General features: G+C 48.9%; 1 protein-coding gene across 1 annotated transcript; it reads left to right on the top strand.

Moving 5' to 3' along the window:
• Nucleotides 1-2365: 2365 nt before the first annotated feature.
• On the top strand, nt 2366-19943 carry LOC132586049 (homeobox protein otx5). Its single transcript, XM_060257978.1, has 3 exons — nt 2366-2505; nt 14365-14516; nt 19207-19943. Exons 1-3 carry the CDS (start codon nt 2409-2411, stop codon nt 19828-19830), a joined length of 873 nt encoding a protein of 290 aa, XP_060113961.1. The 5' UTR covers nt 2366-2408; the 3' UTR covers nt 19831-19943.
• Nucleotides 19944-21707: the final 1764 nt, after the last annotated feature.

The following is a 21707-nucleotide window of genomic DNA, read 5'->3' as shown; positions in this document are numbered from 1 at the left end:
ACGATTGGACCAGGGGGTCCAATTCTATGAGCCCCAAAAGAAGGTGCCCCTATCCTTCATTATTTCCTATGGAAGGAAGGCATTTAAAAGGTGTGCTGTCCCTTTAAATGTGATGGCCAGAACTCCCTTTGGAGTTCAATTATGCTTGTCACAGCCTTGATTTTGGCTCCACCCCTAATGTCTCCTGGCTCCACCCCCAAAGTCTCCTGGCTCCACCCCCAAAGTCTCCTGGCTCCACCCCCAAAGTCCCCAGATATTTCTTGAATTGGACTTGGCAACCCTATCGCTAGGTGACCTCGGGCCTCAGATTGCCAAGTCCAATTCAAGAAATACCTGGGGACTTGGGGTGCGGAGCCACAAGACCAAGATACATTGGGGGTGGAGCCAGGAGCACGGGTGTGACCAGCATAACTGAACTCCAAAGGGAGTTCTGGCCATCACATTTAAAGGGACAGCACACCTTTTAAGTGCCTTCCCTCCTTTAGAAATAATGAAGGATAGGAGCACCTCCTTTTGGGGCTCATAGAATTGGACCCCCTGGTCCAATCCTTTTGAAACTTGGAAGGTATTTGGAGGAGAGGCACAGGATGCTATGCTACAAATTCGGTGCATCTACCTCAAAAAACAGCTCCCCCCCGAGCCCCAGATACCCACAGATCTATTCTCCATTATTCCCTATGGGAATCGGTCTTCATAGCAAATAACGCAGTGTGCAGCAGTCATTACATCCCACTGAAGTCCCTCCCCTCCCTAAACCCTGCTATCCTCAGGCTCCACCCCCAAAATCTCCAGATATTTCCTGGCCTAGAGCTGGCAACGCCTACATCTGTGCCTGGAAGCTCGCTGGGTGACCTTCGGCCAGTCACACACTCTCAACCTGTCCTACCTCACAGGGTTGTCTTTCTGTGTAGGTGCGTACAGAGGGATTACTTCACTTCCATTGTCTTTATAATCCATTTCCATGATCCTTATCTAAACACCCCTGCAAGGTAGGTCACTTTTAACGCCCCCTGGCAGACCAGGGTGGCTGCTCGCCAAAGGCCACTGAGCTGAGCTTGAAATCAAAATGGGACTCGCTCCTGAGAGACTTGCTCCTGTTTTTGATTGGTGCAGGTGGATCGCTGTCTCGGTCTGAAGCAGCAGAGCAAAGTCTGAGCCCGGTGTGCGTGCAAGAAAATGCGCTTCTATCCAGAATTAAAAAGCCAGTTTGGTGTAGTGGTTAAGTGCGCGGACTCTTATCCGGGAGAACCTGGTTTGATTCCCCCACTCCTCCGCTTGCAGCTGCTGCAATGGCCTTGGGTCAGCCATAGCTCTCTTAGGAGTTGTGCTTGAAAGAACAGCTTCTGTCAGAGCTCTCTCAACCCCACTCACCTCATAGGGTGTCTGTTGTGGGGAGGGGAAAGTAAAGGAGATTGTGAGCCGCTCTGAGACTCTGAGATTAAGGGCGGAGGGTGGGATATAAATACAATATCTTCTTCTCTTTCTCCTCCTTCTTCTCTTAAAGATTCCCCTGGATGCAAAGTTTGTTCTGCTGCTGAGGGTTGCTTACCCAAGCCACAATGTGTATATTGCATCCAGCACTGCCCCCCCCCACCCCGCCCAAGTTCAGTACTCCTTTACCCCAAAAATGTGAGGGAGGGTCTTCTCAAAGGAGCCAAGCAACAGAATTAGGTTCTGGGGTTTTGTTTTTGAAAGCATCCAATTTGCTGTTTTAATGAAGTCTCCGTTTAGTTACAAATCTCCCACCCTAGACCAAGGGGGGCAGCCCCTTCTCCCCAAAAGGACCCTGCAGAGTTTTTAAAATGTGTTTGACTAAAACTGCCTCGTTTAGGTAATAATAGACCCCCAAAGTGTGGGGCTGATGGGCCTAATGGCACCCCTTTGCTTCCCCTTTTGAGTTGCTAAAGGCTGCCCTCCCTTGGCCCCACCTCCTCTGTGTCCAGATCTCTGTATGGAGCCGTGGGGGGGATGAGTTGCAGTGTCATTTTTGACTATCAATGAGGTCCAAAGGCCTCCAAGCCATTTTGGCCAACGACTGGGGATGGGTTTAGCAGCAGAGAAGGGCTTCTGGAAGTTACTGATTGGATTAGATAAGGGAAAACCAAACCACTGGAGTCGGTCCCGGTTTCCTCCATCCCACCCAGAAAGGTGTGAAGCCCCCTCGGATCCTTGACTTCTCATTGGCCGCTCTCAACCTTCTCTCGCCGCCCCTTTCCTGCTTGGGCCCTGGCAAGCATCTGTGTTATCTTTTTCTCTTCCTCTGCAGTTCCCGCCACCCTTGGGCACCGAGTGGAAACAGGAGGATCACCTAGGGTCCTGCCCTTGGAGACCTCGAGAAGAGACCTGAAGCTCCCTTCTAACTTGCGGGAAGCCGAGCGGAATCGTTGGGGCTCCAAACCCTGCTGAGCATGATGTCCTATATCAAGCAACCCCATTATGCCGTCAATGGGTTATCCTTGGCCGGGCCAGGGATGGATCTGCTCCATTCGGCGGTTGGATACCCCAGTAAGTAGATTTCCAGTGTTCCTTTGTCTGGTCGCTTTCAGTGTCAAATCCATGCTTTGAGTCCAACGGTGCCTTTTAAGACCAACCAAGTTTTATTACTTATTTATTGTGTGTGCACCAGTGTTCCCTCTAAGCTGAGTTAGTGTGAGTTGGCTCCCAGTGTTTTAGCCTCTGGCTCGCACATGTTTGTCTCCGGTCAGGAAAAATGGCCTCAGAGCAAACTAGTTTTAATGCAGTAGCTCACAACTTTAACGCCGGGAGCTCGCAAACGACGTTCCCTCTAAGCCGTGGAGTCTTGTGAGCAAAAATTCTACTTTGTGAGCGACTGGTATTAACCTTGCAAGCGACTGGCCTTAAAAGTTGTGAGCTGCTGTATCAATTAGTGTGCTCTGGGGGTATTTTTCCTGAGCTCAGGCAAAAATGTGTGAGCTAGAGGCTAAAAATCTGTGAACGAGCTCACGCTAACTCACCTTAGAGGAAACACCGCTCACAAAGTAGAATTCTTGCTCACGGGACCCTACAGATTAGAGGGAATAGCATGCACACGAATACCCAGAACTGAATTTAGAGGAAACACCGCTCACAAAGTAGAATTTTTGCTCACAGGACCCCACAGATTAGAGGGAGTAGCATGTACATGATTACTCAGAACTGAACTTTGTTGGTCTTAAAGGTCCCCCTAGACTCCAACTTTGTTTTGCTGCGTCACACCAGCACGGCTACCCATCCGGAATCTCAATCCGTGGTTTGCATTTCAGAGAAAATCTATCTAGCACCTCTGTTCGTGATTTTGGAGGAAAGCGCCTATCCTAAAAACCCTGGGATTCAGCCAGGGCACGGATGGAGATTCGGTTAGACTTGATTATGGGATTGTTTGCGTTGGCTGAAATTAATTGTCAGATTGGGAAGGGGAAGCCGGACGGTCAACCCAATACGAAGAGGGCGGTATTGACTAAAGCTGAGTTTTTGCTTTAAGATCAAAACCAAGCGCATATTTACTGATTATATATTGAATATCTAAAAAAGGAAAGGAAAAGGTAGCCCCCTGGGCAAGCACCAGCCCTTTCCAACAACGTTTTCACGGCAGACTTCTAAGTTGGCCTTAAAGGTGCTATTGACTCCTATTTTGTTCTACTACTTCAGACCAACACGGTTGCCTGCGGGGTGGTTTGCCATTGCTGTTCCCAGTCATCTGTAAATAATAACCTTAGTTTCCCCCTGGCCCTTCTGTTTTAAAACATTCTGCTTCATAACCTTGAATATGTCTACTTAGGGAGGAACCACTGCATATCTCTAACGTGGGTGGAACTTTATGGCACTATAAAGAAATCTTAGCCTTTAATGCCATTGGTGAACTCTGGCATTACTGAGATCCCTGCCTACCCCAAATCCTACCCACCCATGTTCCACCCCAGAGCTCCAGGAATTCTCTAACTGGGAGTTGGCAGCCCTATATGGGAAACTCCTGGAGATTTTGGGTCTGGAGTCTGAGGGGAGCTGAGATTTGGGGACGGGAGGAATCGGAGATCAGTTGTAATCCCAGGAGATTCCCAGTTACCACCTAGAGGTTAATCAACAAAAAGGGATCACAGTTGATAAGACAGGCAATGAAAGAAACAAATGCTGTGATGTAGTGGCTAACAATGTTTGATAAAAGCCATTTAGAAACCTTTTTAAAATATCTTTTTATGCTTCACTAGAAATAGCCATTCACATAATAGTATTATCAAAGAGGTCCATTCTTCACATTCTGATCTTAACAAGAAAGATCCTATGAGCACCCAGATGTAAACTCATTTTGTCAGTGGAGTTCCTCAGGAGTATAATATTGTTATGTGAATGGATATTTCTCGTGAAGTATAAAAAGATATTTTAAAAAGGTTTTTAAATGGTTTTATTAGACATTGTTGACGACCTGGAGGTCGGCAGCCTTAGTACTAGGGTTGCCAAGTCCAATTCAAGAAATATTTGGGAACTTTGGGGGTGGAGCCAGGAGCAAGGGTGTGACAAGGATAATTGAACGCCAAGGGAGTTCTGGCCATCACATTTAAAGGGACCGCACACCTTTTAAAACGACTTCCTTCCATAGGAAATAATGAAGGATAGGGGCACCTTCTTTTGCGGCTCATAGAATTGGATCCCCTGGTCCAATCATTTTGAAACTTGGAGGGTATTTTGGGGAGAGGCACTGGATGCAATGCTGCAAATTTGGTGCCTTTACTTCAAAAAACAGCCCCCCCCCCAAGCCTCAGATACCCACGGATAAATTCTCCATTATTTCCTATGGGAATAAGTCTCCATAGGGAATAACGGAGTGCCCAGCAGACATTTCCCTCCCCTCCCCACATTTTCTTATGACCCTGAAGTGGAGGGAGGGCCTCCAAATTGGGGGATCCCCTGCCCCCACCTGGGGATTGGCAACCCTACTTAGTACTAGTGGGAAGCAGGATTCCAAACCACTGCCCACCAGGCCAGCTGTATGTAGCTCTGCTCACTGTACCTGATTCCTTGACTGATGAAGTGTGCTTAGAGCACACGAAAGCTTACATTCTGAATAAGACTTTGTTGGTCTTAAAGGTGCCACTTGCGTCCTGCTTTGTTATACAGCTTCAGACCAACACAGCTGCCCCTGTGGATCTAAGTACTAGTGAAGTTCTGGATAACAGAATCAATGAAACTTCAGCATGTGCTTATGTTATTGTCATCCTTTTCCCCTCTCCCCACCCCCCCCCCCCAAAATAAAACAAAATCAACCCTAATTTTGCAAGAGAATGGGTTAAAAAAAATCCGTATTACTAAATAAATAACTTCAAATTGATTCGAGGCGTATACCAGGGGTGAGTAGTTGGAGATGTTCTTACAAGTAACCGCAATTTTTATCTTGTTGTTTTTATTACCTCAGAGTAATATCGGCTAGCTTGTATTGTAATAAAACGATCCCAGAACAATTTTCAAGTCAGGGGGAGAAAAAAAGAATTTACGAAGAAGCAAGCCCGTAATTTCCATCCTATTGCCTGGCTCCAGGCCTTTGGGGGAATAGGACAGGTTCCAAAATGTATTTTAAGACCTTACAAATGAGAAAGCAGGAAGCAATGGCTAGAGCTAACAAAGCCCAAACTCGTTCTTTTTTCAATCTGCGGTCGTGTTTGAAATTTCGCTGTGTCTGGGGTGGAAATTCCACATTGCTTCCTTGGTTGCATTGTCCCCAGTAACTTCATGTGGCTCTTTTGCACATATTGCGTGGCTCTCAAAACCTTCACCACCCCCTCAGCCAGCTTGGAGAAGGCATTTAAAATTAAAGTTGCTTTCTTTCCTCCCTCTTCCCCCATCTTCCTTCCTTCCTTCCTTCCTTCCTTCCTTCCTTCCTTCCTTCCTTCCTTCCTTCCTTCCTTCCTTCCTTCCTTCCTTCCTTCCTTCCTTCCTTCCTTCCTTCCTTCTTGGGAAATGCCTTTAAAGTTAAAGTTGTTCTCCCTTCCCATCTATTTTGCTTCCTTTCAACCTTCCTTCCTTCCTTTCTTTCCTTTCTGATGGCTTGGGAAATGCCTTTAAAGTTAAAGTTGTTCTCCCTCCCCATCTATTTTCCTTCCTTTCCTTTCCTTTCCTTTCCTTTCCTTTCCTTTCCTTTCCTTTCCTTTCCTTTCCTTTCCTTTCCTTTCCTTTCCTTTCCTTTCCTTTCCTTTCCTTTCCTTTCCTTTCCTTTCCTTTCCTTTCCTTTCCTTTCCTTTCCTTTCCTTTCCTTTCCTTTCCCTTCCCTTTCTGATGGCTTGGGAAATGCACTCTGGAAAAATTCTGCCCATCCCTTTGTAGAGTGCGACCCACATCTTTTAATACTTTCTTGCACCAGTGGAAAAATCCACCTAATGCTGTTTCATAGCCAGTGAGCAAAACCGACCAAGTTTTACTGGTTCTGTATAAGAATATAAAGTTGTCAGGTCTCCTTGGGTACCTGTGGGAGATGGGCAGGGGTAGGGTTGCCAGATCCAAGTTGGGAAACTCCTGAAGTCCCACAGTGGGTCTCTACTTCCCAGGACATGGCCAATACGTGCTTAGAGAAGCATCTCTCCCCTTTGTACTTTGTGAGCTTGTACTAACGATCAGGCCTCAGATTCAGCGGGAGCTCACAGGAGCACAGCTCCTGAACCTTTCTGAGGGTTCCCCTCCTCCTCCCCACCTACCTTGTTCATTGACTAGTAGGGGCAGCTGCATAACAATCCCTGGATGAGCTCCACCACCTGTTTTTCTACAAAATGACCCCTGCTAGCAACTGTCCCATTTATAGGGCTGCCAGATCCAGGATGGGGAATTCCTGGAGATTTGGGGGTGGAGCCTAGAGAGGACAGAGACCTCAATGGGGCACGATACCATGCAGTCCACCCTCCATTTTCTCCCCGGGAACTGATCTCCGTAGTCTGGAGAGGAGCTGTAATTTCAGGGGATCTCCAGGCCGCACCTGGAGGCTGGCATCCCTAGCTGGAGTCCAGCAGCAACGTAGAAACCAAAAAGATTTTGGGGATCTGAGTTTCTAAGTTGCCGCTGGATTTGAATCTAGCTCTTCCACCGCAAACCAGCAAGGCTGCCCTCCGAAACTAATTATACGAGGGTCTTAGAAGTCCTGCAGCCATTAAAATGCCCTTCATCACCAATAACCCTTTGGTGCTTAGAGCATGAAAAAGAGAAGCGCGTGAGACAAGCAGTGGCCATTCTTTTATTTTACTGCATGAGCAAGATCAGTTGTTAGTCTTACTAGTTATGACTAAGAATTGCTATGCTTACAGGTATAAAGACTTAAGAACATAAGAGAAGCCGTGTTGGATCAGGCCAGTGGCTCATCCAGTCCAACACTCTGTGTCACATAAGAACATAAGAGAAGCCATGTTGGATCAGGCCAGTGTGGCCCATCCAGTCCAAAACTCTGTGTCACATAAGAACATAAGAGAAGCCATGTTGGATCAGGCCAATGGCCCATCCAGTCCAGCACTCTGTGTCACATAAGAACATAAGAGAAGCCATGTTGGATCAGGCCAATGGCCCATCCAGTCCAACACTCTGTGTCACATAAGAACATAAAAGAAGCCATGTTGGATCAGGCCAATGGCCCATCCAGTCCAACACTCTGAGTCACATAAGAGCATAAGAGAAGCCATGTTGGATCAGGCCAGTGGTCCATCCAGTCCAACACGCTGTGTCACATAAGAACATAAGAGAAGCCATGTTGGATCAGGCCAATGGCTCATCCAGTCCAACACTCTGTGTCACATAAGAGAAGCCATGTTGGATCAGGCCAATGGTCCATCCAGTCCAACATGCTGTGTCACATAAGAACATAAGAGAAGCCATGTTGGATCAGGCCAGTGGCCCATCCAGTCCAACACTCTGAGTCACATAAGAACATAAGAGAAGCCATGTTGGATCAGGCCAATGGCCCATCCAGTCCAACACTCTGTCACACAGTGGCCAAAAAAAACAGGTGCTTTCAGGAGGTCCATCAGTGGGTCTAGAAGCCCTCCAACTGTGCCTCCCCCAAGCACTAAGGATACAGAGCATCACTGCCTCAGACAGAGAGTTCCATCTGTACCTTGTGGTTAATAGCCACTCATGGACCTCTGCTCTATAGAAGAACATAAGAGAAACCATGTTGGATCAGGCTAATGGCCCATCCAGTCCAACACTCTGTGTCACACAGTGGCCAAAAAATCCAGGTGCCTTCAAGAGGTCCATCAGTGGGGCCAGGACACTAGAAGCTCTCCCACTGTTCCCTCCCCACAAGCATCAAGAATACAGAGCATCACTGCCCCAGACAGAGTTCCATCTGTACCTTGTGGCTAATAGCCACTCATGGACCTCTGCTCTATAGAAGAACATAAGAGAAACCATGTTGGATCAGGCTAATGGCCCATCCAGTCCAACACTCTGTGTCACATAGTGGCCAAAAAATCCAGCAGCCATCAGGAGGTCCATCAGTGGGGCCAGGACGCTAGAAGCCCTCCCACTGTTGCCCCTCCCAAGCACCAACTTCTGTTGTGTAGCTCTCAAACCAGTGTGTAAAGGAGGCGGCGGGGGGGGGGGGGGGCAAACCTGGGAATGTAACAGGCATGTGTGATGAGGAGGGAAAGTATTTGGCTTCCAAATAACCCCAAGGCCTTTAAAAAATGCTGCTTTTCTCCAACAAGAAATACAAGAATCAAGATTTGAATGCTGTTTGAAGCATCCAGAAAATGTAAAGACACATGAGAGAATCATCTTGGAGATGAAATTTAGAGAAGAGTGATGGAGGGGGGGGGGAATCTGGGAAATATCTTCTTGCCACAGTATTAGAAGAGCCAGTTTGGTGAAGTGCATGGACTCTTATCTGGGAGAACTCCATTTGCAGCTGCTGGAATGGCCTTGGGTCAGCCATAGCTCTCACAGAGCTGTCCTTGAAAGGGCAGCTTCTGGGAGAGCCCTCTCAGCCCCACCCACCTCACAGGGCGGCTGTTGTGGGGGAGGAAGATAAAGGAGATTGTGAGCCACTCTGAGATTAAGAGTGGAGGGTGGCATATAAATCCAATGTCATCGTCTTCTTCTTCTTAATTCCCCTCAAACTTTGTTCTGCTGCTGGGGATTGCTTATCCAAGCCACGATGTGTATATTACACCACTACGCCCAACGGGCTCTCAAAACTGTCCTATAACCCTGCTCTTGACAGTTCAGCTTATTGGTTGTCATAGATTTTCTGGGCTGTGTGACTGTGGTCTTGGCATTGTGAGACCTGATGTTTCGGCAGCAACTGTGATTGGCATCCTCAGAGGTATAACCCAGAAAACTGGAGTTCTCTCTGGGTCAAATTGGGAAGAAGTTGGTAGGCAGGTAATTTATATCTACTCAGGCAGGTGGGGTAAATTACTTGCCTACCAACTTCTTCTCAATTTGACCCAGAGAGAACTCCAGTTTCCTGGGTTACACCTCTGAGGATACCAGTCACAGTTGCTGGCGAAACATCGGGTCTCACAATGCCAAGACCACGGCCACACAGCCCGGAAAATCTACAACAACCAATAAACTGAACTGTCAAGAGCAGGGTCACAGGACAGTTTTGAGAGCCGTGTGGGTGTAGTGGTTGAGAATGGTGCTCTAATCTGGAGAGCTGGGTTTGATTCCCCCACTCTGCCACATGCAGCCAGTTGGGTAGCCTTGGGTCAGTCATAACTCTCTCAGAGTTCCCTCAGCCCCACCTACCTCACAAGGTGCCAGTTGTGGGGAGACCCAGCATGGAACAATGGTTAAGAACGTCAGACTCTAATTTGGAGAACCGGGTTCGATTCCCCACTCCTCCTCCACATGCAGCCAGCTGGGTGACCTTGGGTCAGTCACAGTTCTCTCAGAACTCTCTCAGCCCCACCTAACTTAATGGGAGAGGAAGTTGTAAGCTGCTCTGAGACCCCTTTGGATAATGAAAGATGGGGTATAAATCCAATCTCCTTCTCCTCCTCGTCTTCATCGTCATAACCTACCTGCCTCTGTCATAACCTCTCTCCCTTGTGAGGAACCTCCGTCTTGCATCTGTTGAAAATGAGCTCTTCCCCTAACCTTAAAAAGATAGTCCCCTGTGCAAGCACCAGTCGTTTCTGACTCTGGGGTGACATTGCATCGTGACGTTTTCACGGCAGACTTTTTACGGGGTGGTTTGCCCTTGCCTTCCCCAGTCATCTAGCAAGCTGGGGACTCATTTGACCGACCTCGGAAGGATGGAAGGCTGAGTCAACCTGAGCCAGCTACCTGAACCCAGCTTCCGCCGGGATTGAACTCTGCGCCACGGGGCTCTTCCTCCCCAAACTTTACACTGGAATAAAAACTGTCTAGTCCTTAACACTCCAAGACTGTTTCTTTTTGGCAGGAAACGAGAGTCTCTGGTGTGTGTGTTTTAAAATCAGCTCGGCATCCACAACCTTTGACATTCTGAGCAGTAGATAAACAGAGAGACGTGTGTCTTATCCTCTAGGGTTGGGTGTGGAGGGTGGAAATGAATGGTTATCTAATCAAGAGATAAAACCAGTTGATACTGACACCAGGAAATAAGTGTCCGGGGTGACAACTGATATGCAGGATTGATTTGCAAATCCCCACGCAAATCTCTAACCAGAAGTGCATTTAGTGGAAGGATGCTAGCCTCCAGGTGGGAATTGCAGCTCCCAGATTTGCAGCTCATTTACTTCAGGCTGCAATCAGTTTCCCTGGAGAAACTGACTGCTTTGGAGGGACTCTGTGGCATTGTACCCCATTGAGGTAGCTGTCCTCTCTAGACTCCATCTCCAAATCTGGATCTGGCAGTCCCAGGGGTGGAATTCTAGCAGGAGCTCCTTTGCATATTAGGCCACACACCCCTAATGCAGCCACTCCTTCGAGAGCTTACAAGGCTCTTTTTGGTAAGCTCTTGGAGGATTGGCTACACCAGGGGGTGTGGCCTAATATGCAAAGGAGCTCCTGCTAGAATTCTACCCCTGGGCAGTCCTATAAGTGGAAGGGTCATTGGTATAAACTCATGAAGTGCAAAGGGGAAAAGATGTTTTTCTAAGCACGTATTGGCCATGTGCTGGGAAGTGGTTGACCCATTGTGGCTCTTCAAACCTTGCCCTTGTGTACATGGGGACCAACTTTGCCCTTCGCACTTTCTGTCTCAGCACTGCTGCTAGAACATCCGTGGAAGTTAGCCAACTAATGAAAATATTCATAATTTTTTTTAAAAAATAATGTATTTTATTTATATCCCACGTTTCTCCCCCAATGGGGGACCCCCAAAATGGCTGACAACATTCTCCTCTCCTCCGTTCAGTCGTTACAACAACCCTGTGAGGTAGGATAGGTTGACTGGCCCAGCAAGATTCCATAGAATAGCGGGAGGATTTGAACCTGCCTCTCCCAGATCCAAGTCTGACACTTTAACCATGACATCAGGCTTGGCAATCATTAATAGTAATAATTAATAACATATATAATCTCTCTCTCTCTCTCTCTCTCGGCTTGGCTTCGCGAACGAAGATTTAAGAAGGGTGCAATAGTCCACGTTTGCTGCAGGCTCGCTGGTGGCTGACAAGACCAATGTGGGACAGGCAGGTCCGGCCACAGCGGCTGCAGGGAAAAGTCTGATTTAGGGTTGGTCCTGTAGCAGTGCGATTCTTCCTCAATCTCCTTTTGTCCTCAAGACCAGCTATGCGTGTGTTCTCAAAGGAAGAGACAGCCTGGTGGATGGTGTGCCTCCATGCTTTGCGATCTGAGGCTAGGTCAGACCACTGGTGATGGTTGATGTGACAGGTGCTAAGGGATTTCTTCAAGGAGTCCTTGTACCTCTTCTTTGGTGCCCCTCTATTTCGATGGCCGGTGGAGAGTTCGCCATACAGGGCAATCTTGGGAAGGCGGTGGTTTTCCATCCTAGAAATATGCCCTGCCCAGCGCAGCTGCGTCTTCAACAGCAGTGCCTCGATGCTGGTAACCTCTGCCCGCTTGAGGACTTCAGTGTTGGTCACAAAGTCACTCCAGTGGATGTTGAGGATGGTGCGAAGGCAGCGCTGATGAAAGCGCTCAAGGAGTCGCAGGTGATGACGGTATAAAACCCACGATTCGGAGCCATAGATGAGGGTTGTCATCACAACCGCTTTGTAAACATTGATCTTTGTGCCTTTTTTCAGATGCTTGTTGCTCCACACTCTTTTGTGCAGTCGGCCAAATGCACGGTTTGCCTTTGCCAGCCTGTTGTCAATCTCCTTGTCGATCTTGGCATCTGAGGAGATGATGCACCCCAGGTAGCTGAACTGCTGGACTGTCTTCAGAACTGATTCACCCACAGTGATGCAGGGAGGGTGATAATCTTCCTGGGGTGCAGGCTAATAAAAAAAGAAACAAACAATAAAATACGTTATAAAAATCACATTTTTAAAACCAGCCAAAAGTTTGCCCGGCGCATCATTAAAACAATTAAACTGGAGCTTATGATAACAGACAAAAACACAACAACTACAACTGAGCAGGATCACTGAGGGAATGTGAAATGAAGCAAACCGACAAAAAGTCTTTAGCTGCAGATGGCAACAGAAGGGGTTGTATTTTCAGAAATTTGCAGATTAATCTTAGCAATGGCAGAGAAGCACCCTGAAAAATCTGACGCAGGGAGTTTCGGCTCTCAATGCTCATACTCTGAAAAGCTTGCTTGTTTCTAAGGTGGTAGGGATTCAAATCCAAAGGGAGTTCTGGCCATCACATTTACAGGGACCACACACCTTTTAAATGCCTTCCCTCCATTGGAAATAATGAAGGATAGGGGCACCTCCTTTTTGGGTTCATAGGATTGGATCCCCTGGTCCTACTTTTTTGAAACTTGGGGGGGGGGGGGGTGTTTTGAGGAGAGGCACCGGATGCTATGCTGAAAACTTGGTGCCTCTGTTTCAAAACATAGCTCCCCCAGAGCCCCGGATACCCATAGATAAATTCTCACTTGTACCCTATGGGAATCAGTCTCCATAGGGAATAATGGAGTGCCCAGCAGACATTTCCCTCCCCACCCCCCTCACCCACACTTTCTGATAACCCAGAAGCGGCGGAAGGGGGATCCCCTGCTCCCACCTGGGGATTGGCAACCCTAGCTGGACCTGCCTCTTTTTCAGAGTAAGTCCCCCCTACTGGCCAGGAGATCCGCAGCAAGGAGGTGGGGCCTGGTGGTGGTGAACTTCCACAGGGGGAGGGGGTGTTTGTCAACCCTACCGCTCCTCCCTCCTTGCCCTGCTCCCAGGTCTTCGCACTGCCCCTGCCCACAGCCCGGACAGTGTATGCAGCTGGACAAAGAGGTGACAGAGCACGCATAAGAGGTTAAGTGCATGGACTCTAGTCTGGGACAGACAGGTTTTATTCCCTGCTTCTCCTCCACAAGCAGCTGCTGGAGTGACCTTGGGCCAGTCTCATCTCTCTCAGAGCTGTTCTCTCTGTGCTCTCTCAGCCCCACCTACCTCACATAGTGTCTGTTGTGTTAATCACCCTTTGGGTGAAGAAGTACTTCCTTAAAACAAATAAAAGGAAGTCCTTCTTCACCCAAAGGGTGATTAACATGTGGAATTCACTGCCACAGGAGGTGGTGGCGGCTACAAGCATAGCCAGCTTCAAGAGGGGATTGGATAAGCATATGGAGCAGAGGTCCATCAGTGGCTATTAGCCACAGGGTATATATATATGTATATGTGTGTGTGTGTGTATATACACACACACATATATTGACCACTGTGTGACACAGAGTGTTGGATTGGATGGTCCATTGGCCTGATCCAACATGGCTTCTCTTATTTTCTTATGTTCTAAGAGAAAGGAAGAAGGCTGCAGATTTATACCCCGCCCTTCTCTCTGAGTCCCAGAGCAGTTTACAATCTTCTTTATCTTCCACCCCCCACAACAGACACCCTGTGAGGTGGGTGGGGCTGAGAGGGCTCTCACAGCAGCTGCCCTTTCAAGGACAACCTCTGCCAGAGCTACGGCTGACCCAAGGCCATCCCAGCAGCTGCAAATGGAGGAGTGGGGAATCAAACCCGGTTCTGCCAGATAAGAGTCCGCGTACTTAACCACTACGCCAAACTGGCTCTCCAGGAGATTGTAAGCCGCTCTGAGTGAAGGGCAGAGTATCAATCTAATCTCTTTTTCTCTTCTCATAAGTGAGTAGGCAGGGCAATGGCATGCTGATGCCAGCCCTGTTTGAAGTTTAAGATTCAGCCCTCTATTTTGCATGTGAGTTTCTGAACCCACACCGCGCCCAGTCTGAGGTCTGGAAATTTGGCTGTCTGTTGCATTATGGGAAGTGCGCTTTCTTACCTTCCTCTGGATAAACTCCTCCCCCTTTCTATGCAGCTACTCCACGGAAACAGAGGCGGGAGCGGACCACCTTCACCCGGGCTCAGCTGGATATCTTGGAGGCGCTGTTCGCCAAGACCCGCTACCCTGACATCTTCATGCGCGAAGAGGTGGCCCTGAAAATCAACCTGCCCGAATCCAGAGTGCAGGTATGTGCGCAGAGAATGAAGGGCCGGACTGTCTCTCTCTCGGCTTGGCTTCGCGAACGAAGATTTAAGAAGGGTGCAATAGTCCACGTTTGCTGCAGGCTCGCTGGTGGCTGACAAGACCAATGTGGGACAGGCAGGTCCGGCCACAGCGGCTGCAGGGAAAAGTCTGATTTAGGGTTGGTCCTGTAGCAGTGCGATTCTTCCTCAATCTCCGTTTGTCCTCAAGACCAGCTATGCGTGTGTTCTCAAAGGAAGAGACAGCCTGGTGGATGGTGTGCCTCCATGCTTTGCGATCTGAGGCTAGGTCAGACCACTGGTGATGGTTGATGTGACAGGTGCTAAGGGATTTCTTCAAGGAGTCCTTGTACCTCTTCTTTGGTGCACCTCTATTTCGATGGCCGGTGGAGAGTTCACCATACAGGGCAATCTTGGGAAGGCGGTGGTTTTCCATCCTAGAAATATGCCCTGCCCAGCGCAGCTGCGTCTTCAACAGCAGTGCCTCAATGCTGGTAACCTCCGCCCGCTTGAGGACTTCAGTGTTGGTCACACTGTTGAAGGGGCAGACTGTACTATTGGTAAAAAGGCCAATGCAGAGGCTGATTCTCTAATAGCATTAAGCTTCTCATTTCTCTTTCAAAGAGCCTGACGTTCACACAAAAATGAGAAGCTTCATGCTGTGATTAGAGAACGGAGAACGGGGTTCCTAAATAACTGAGACGTTAAACTGAAGAAGGAATTGAAACGTCATCGAAATCTAGAGAGAGACGTCTTTTTAAGAAAGCAGCTGTGTTGAAGCCACGTTCCTCAGGAGCACCCGCATAAGAACATAAGAGAAGCCATGTTGGATCAGGCCAGTGGCCCATCCAGTCCAACACTCTGTGTCACATAAGAACATAAGAGAAGCCATGTTGGATCAGGCCAATGGCCCATCCAGTCCAACACTCTGGGTCACATAAGAACAGAAGAGAAGCCATGTTGGATCAGGCCAGTGGCCCATCCAGTCCAACACTCTGTGTCACATAAGAACATAAGAGAAGCCATGTTGGATCAGGCCAATGGCCCATCCAGTCCAACACTCTGTGTCACATAAGAACAGAAGAGAAGCCATGTTGGATCAGGCCAGTGGCCCATCCAGTCCAACACTCTGTGTCACATAAGAACATAAGAGAAGCCATGTTGGATCAGGCCAATGGCCCATCCAGTCCAACACTCTGGGTCACATAAGAACAGAAGAGAAGCCATGTTGGATCAGGCCAGTGGCCCATCCAGTCCAACACTCTGTGTCACATAAGAACATAAGAGAAGCCATGTTGGATCAGGCCAATGGCCCATCCAGTCCAACACTCTGTGTCACATAAGAACAGAAGAGAAGCCATGTTGGATCAGGCCAGTGGCCCATCCAGTCCAACACTCTGTGTCACAGAAGAACAGAAGAGAAGCCATGTTGGATCAGGCCAATGGCCCATCCAGTCCAACACTCTGTGTCACATAAGAACATAAGAGAAGCCATGTTGGATCAGGCCAATGGCCCATCCAGTCCAACACTCTGTGTCACATAAGAACAGAAGAGAAGCCCTGTTGGATCAGGCCAATGGCCTATCCAGTCCAACACTCTGTGTCACACAGTGGCCAATATATGTGTATGTGTATACACACACACACACACACACATATATACATACTGTGGCTAATAGCCACTGATGAACCTCTGCTCCATATTTTTATCCAATCCCCTCTTAAAGCTTGTGGATTTCAGCTGGACTATTTCCAAGTTTGGACTTATGTCTATTCATTTGGGGACAGGGTTTTTTTGGCCCCCTTGGGGTTTCTGTTACTTTAAAAGGCCCTAGCACCGCCGCCCTCTGTCATTATTGTATTGCTTATTATGTGTTGTACACAATCCTTGTAATATATTTTTGCAAACTGAATGCCAGTGTACTACTCGGTGGCTCTCTCAATTATGGCTCAGGCTCCCAAGCGGCTCAAAGAGTCCGTTTTGGATTCAAGAAATTGACACTTTGGGGTATATTTCCTTAAGGGGCTTGTTTCTCTTTATTGTTCTGTAAATTTATAGAAATATTAGTCACTTGCCACTATAACCTTTGGGTTGCGCTTATGTTTGAACCTCCGGGTGGGGTCTGGAGATGTCCCACTATTGCAGCTGATTTCCAGACTATAAAGATTAGTTCCCGTGGAGCAAATGGCTCCACGTCTTTTTAAGAAAGCAGCTGCGTTGAAGCCACGTTCTTCAGGAGCCCCCGCACAAGAACATAAGAGAAGCCATGTTGGGTTCCTCAGTGCTGTGCCCTACTGAGGCCCCTGTCCTCCCCAAAACCACCCCCCCAGGTTCCACCCCCAAATCTCCAGGCATTTCCCAACTCAAAGGTGGCAACCCTAAGAATAACACATTTCCGATTCATGTCCAACGCACTTTGCAACACACGGAATGGCCAGCTCCACTTGCAGATGGTCACTAGAAGAGGACCAAAGCAGGAGTCAAGTTACGCCTTTAAGACCAACCAAGTTTTATTGAGAACGTCAGCTTTCGTGTGCTCTCCAAGCACACTTCATCAGACGAGGGGATCAGGTAGTGCGGGCTGAAATGCAGGCAGTTTGTTGTTTAAGAGTGCCCACTGCTTGTGGTCACATGATAAAACAGTGTGGCTTGGCCATTGGATCTGGATGGCCATAAAAGGTAATAAAGTTCCCTGCCAATAAAGGGATGAAGTGTGCTTGGAGAGTGCACGAAAGCTTCCGTTCTCAATAAAACTTGGTTGGTCTTAAAAGGGGCAACTTGACTCCTGCTTTGTTCAACTGCTTCAGACCAACACGGCTGCCCTCTTGGATCTAACTAAAGTGGATCGGAAGTGTATAATTCGGCACGTGTGAAAGCGAAAGGCTCCGATTCTTGCCCTCTGTTGACCTTCCCACCACAAATGTTCCCTTTTCTCTGCTGTCCCGACTGCCAACTTTCTTGGTAACGGTGCACAAGTGTAAGCAAAACAGAGGATATATCCAAGCACTATGGAGGCTCTTGTCAGGGAGTGCCTAAAAGTCCTCATCCAGGCCAGCTGATATCCAGGTCAAGAGGAGCCATCCACAGGTGCGTTGCCATTGCCTGCCTCTGCATAGCAACCCTTCACTTCACTGGTGGTCTTGCATCCAAGTACTAACCAGGGTTTAGCTTCTGAGGTCTCTAACGATATTGGACCAGCCTGGGCTATCCAGGTCAGGGCAGAGACGAACAGAGGTGGTTTGCCATTGCCTGCCTCTGCACAGCAACCCTTCACTTCACTGGGGGTCTCGCATCTACCAACCAGGGCTTAGCTTCTGAGGTCTAACAATATTGGGCCAGCAGGGCTATCCAGGTCAGGGCAGAGACAGAGGTAGTTTGCCATTGCCTGCCTCTGCATAAGAACCCTTCGTTTCACTGGTGGCCTCGCATCCAAGTACTAACCAGGGCTTAGCTTCTGCGGCCTAATGATATTGAGCCAGCCTAGGCTATCCAGGTCAGGGCGGAGACAAACAGAGGTGGTTTGCCATCGCTTGCCTCTGCGTAGCAACCCTGGCAAAACCACCTTTGCTTGTCTCTTCCCCTCACCTGGATGGCCCAGGCTAGCCTGATCTTGTCAACCCTGGTTAGTATTCAGAGGGGAGTCCCCCAAGGAAATCCAGGATCTCTCCACAGAGGCAAGCAATGGCCAACCACCTCTGTTTGTCTCTTCGGCAAGGCTTGTTGCAGGGTATATATCCACCTTCCAGTCAGTTCTGAGCTTCTTGACCATCCCAGGTAGGCCACCCCAATTGCTCGTTACTGTTTTAATTCCCGCAGCGTCCCATTAAAATGGGTCCCCGCAAAAACCCAAGCCCTTCTTTTCAGTACCACCCCTGGAATTAAGTTTAAGTTTATTAGATATATAGATATATATATATATAGATATATATATATATATATATGTTTATTATATTTATATTTATTGAGATTTAAATTAAGTTTATTAGATTTATATTAGATTTATTTCAGGCTCAGGGTGGCTCACAACCAGTAAAATCAGAACAGTTCACATACACTGCATTATACATTAAAATGAACAATTAAAACAGTTAAAACAGTCTGGTGCTAATATCAGTTGACAATATTACATTTCCGATACCCCGTGACGCAGAGTGTTAAAGCTGCAGTACTGCAGTCCTAAGCTCTGCTTACGACCTGAGTTCGATCCCCAGCGGAAGCTGGGTTTTCAGGTAGCCGGCTCGAGGTTGACTCAGCCTTCCATCCTTCCGAGGTCGGTCAAATGAGTACCCAGCTCCTGGGGGGAAAGTGTAGATGACTGGGGAAGGCAATGGCAAAGCACCCCGTAAAAAGTCTGCCGTGAAAACATGAAAGCAATGTCACCCCAGAGTCGGAAACGACTGGTGCTTGCTTTTCCTTTCCTCAGTATATAAGACGTCATTCCCTACTCCCATATCAGTCATTCCAGACTAAAGGCCAGCCGGAATAGTGTTGTCTTAACGGGCTTTGCGGAACTGGGCAAGGTCCCGCAAGGCCCTAACTTCTTCCGGCAACCAATTCCACCAATAGGGGGCAGCAATCGAGAAGGCTCTCTCTCTCTCTCTCTCTCTCGTAGACTTTAATCTTGCCTCCCTCAGCGTTTTCACCTAACGCTTATTCGCTCTACCCTTTGTGCAGGTGTGGTTCAAGAACCGCCGGGCCAAGTGCCGTCAGCAACAGCAGCAGAGCACGGGCCAGGCCAAAGCGCGCCCGGCAAAGAAGAAGACCTCTCCCGCCCGGGAGACCAGCTCGGAGACCAGCACCAACGGGCAGTACAGCCCCCCACCGACCGGCACGTCCGTCACGCCCAGCTCGAGCGCCAGCGCTACTGTCTCCATCTGGAGCCCTGCCTCCATCTCCCCGATCCCGGACCCCCTGTCCGCATCCACCACCCCCTGCATGCAAAGATCCACCGCCTACCCCATGACCTACACCCAGGCCCCCGGTTACACCCAGACCTACGCCGGGTCAACCTCCTACTTCAGCGGCCTCGACTGCAGCTCCTACCTGTCTCCCATGCACCCGCAGCTGTCCGCTCCCGGAGCCGCCTTGAGCCCCATCACTACCCCGACCATGGGCAGCCACCTGAGCCAGTCGCCGGCCTCCCTGTCCAGCCAGGGCTACGGCACGGCCGGGCTGGGCTTCAGCTCCGTGGATTGCCTAGACTACAAGGACCAGGCCGCTTCTTGGAAGCTCAACTTCAACGCCACCGACTGCTTGGATTACAAAGACCAGAGCTCGTGGAAGTTCCAGGTCTTGTGAAGGGCTCACTGCTCCTCTCGCTTCCCTTCAGAGAAGCTCCTCCTTCCTTGGCGTAGCATCTCGGGACAGCTTTCTCCACCCGCCGCTCGGGGTGAGACCCACCCAGCTTGCTTCTTCTCTCGATTTCCTAGACTCTCCCCAAAAGCGGAGATCTCTTCATGCCCTCCGTGGCAGCTGCAAGGGCTTCGGACTCGGCCGTCCTACGCGGATTTGGGCACCGCTTGGTCTCTCTCTGCCGATTTTGGAAACTCTCCTCTGACCGCGGGTGGGGGAAACATGGATCCGTGCGGACGTTAGGAACTCACGAGCCGCCTTGGGCTCCGGATGCTAGGACACGCAACTCCTTTGGATCTTTAGCTGGAACGTGGCGGCTGATAGCAGATTACTCCTTTGGCAACTGGGCTGCAGTTTAGACTCTCGATCCAGGGGGAGATCTGAGCTCCAGGCTGCGCTTGACGAAAGCAAAATCAAAGCCCACCCGGTTAATGGATAGAATTTTCACTCTGCCGTTTGCCAGAAGTGGCACATTCCGCAGCAGACGAGGCTGTTAGAGACTTCTCTGCAATGTTACCTCCTGTTTTCTCTTTCTGTCGCTGTCTCTTCCGGGTTTGTGGATGAGCCACATGGGGAAGACTTTTTTCCATCATCGATGTTCTTTCTAAATACTAGAACAAAGCAGTAGGCAAGTGTCACCTTTAAGACCAACTAAGTTAAACTTAGTCTTAAAGGTGCCACTGGACTCCTGCGTTGTTCTATTGCTTCAGACCAACTGTCTTTTCAAGATAGATCCAAGCGGGCAGCTGTGTTGGTCTGAAGCAACGGAACAAATCAGGAGTCCAGTGGCACCTTTAAGACCGACCAGGTTTCATTCAGAATGTAAGCTTTCGTGTGCTGGAAGCACGGTCTGATGAAGTGTGCTTCTACCACACGAAAGCTTACATTCTGAATAAAACTTTGTTGGTCTTAAAAGGTGCAACTTGACTCCTGCTTTGTCTTTTCAAGAGGCAGGGTCGAAGGGTGAATTCACTAGGGTTGCCAACTCCAAGTTGGGAAACACCTGGAGATTTGGGGGCGGGGCCTGAAGAGGGCGGGGTTTGGGGAGGGGAGGGGCTTCAGTGGGGTACAATGCCACAGAATCCACTTTCCGACGCGGCCCTTTTCTCCGAGTGAACTGATCTCTGTCGCCTGGAGGTCTGTCGTAATCCTAGGAGATCTCCACTCCATCCACCACCTGGAGATGGGCAGCCCTAGATTTAGCAGACGGAGGAGGAACCATTTTGATTTCCCGCTTCAGGCTCTGCGTGTATTATTTTCAGGGCTTTTTTTTTGTGTAGCAGGACCTCCTTTGCATATTAGGCCACGTCCCCCTGATGCAGCCAATCCTCCACGAGCTTGCAGGGTTCTTCGTACGGGGCCTACCGGAAGCTCCAGGAGGATTGGCTACATGAAGGGTGCGTGGCCTAATATGCAAAGGAGTTCCTGCTATAAAAAAAAGAAGCCCTGATTATTTCAAGCTTCACAGTGGGTCTCTGCGTTCTGAATTCTTCTTTCTTAAATGGTCTTTTTCAAGAAAACAACAGCGGGCAGCTGGGGAGGGGGACTTGACCCTATTTCAGGGAGTCTTTTGGACTAGTGAAAAATTAATGGGCGTCGCATCGGTGATTCCACAAAACAGGTGACACCCCCCCCCCCCATTTAAGAGTGTGAAAATAGCCGACAATAATCCTTTTTGCTCCGTGTGAGAAAGCTTCGTCTTTGAGGTGTGAAACTGAAGTCCTGTAGGACGTCAAAAGACAAGCAAGATCTCCAGGGGGTAAGCCAAAGGTGGCCAAACTCGCTAAATGTAAGAGCCACACAGAATAAACATCAGATGATTG

The sequence above is a fragment of the Heteronotia binoei genome, chromosome 17, assembly GCF_032191835.1.
Source record: "Heteronotia binoei isolate CCM8104 ecotype False Entrance Well chromosome 17, APGP_CSIRO_Hbin_v1, whole genome shotgun sequence".
Lineage (NCBI taxonomy): Eukaryota > Metazoa > Chordata > Lepidosauria > Squamata > Gekkonidae > Heteronotia > Heteronotia binoei.
Note: the sequence above shows the minus strand (reverse complement) of the source record. Positions and strands in the feature narration are given on the sequence as shown.

Bases quoted from the DNA above. Each gene is read 5' to 3' on its own strand.
- LOC132586049 (XM_060257978.1), top strand. From the start codon at position 2,409: ATGATGTCCTATATCAAGCAACCCCATTATGCCGTCAATGGGTTATCC. The intron at 2,506-14,364 runs GTAAGTAGATTT...CTTTCTATGCAG, and splicing joins TTCGGCGGTTGGATACCCCA to CTACTCCACGGAAACAGAGG. The intron at 14,517-19,206 runs GTATGTGCGCAG...CCCTTTGTGCAG, and splicing joins TGCCCGAATCCAGAGTGCAG to GTGTGGTTCAAGAACCGCCG.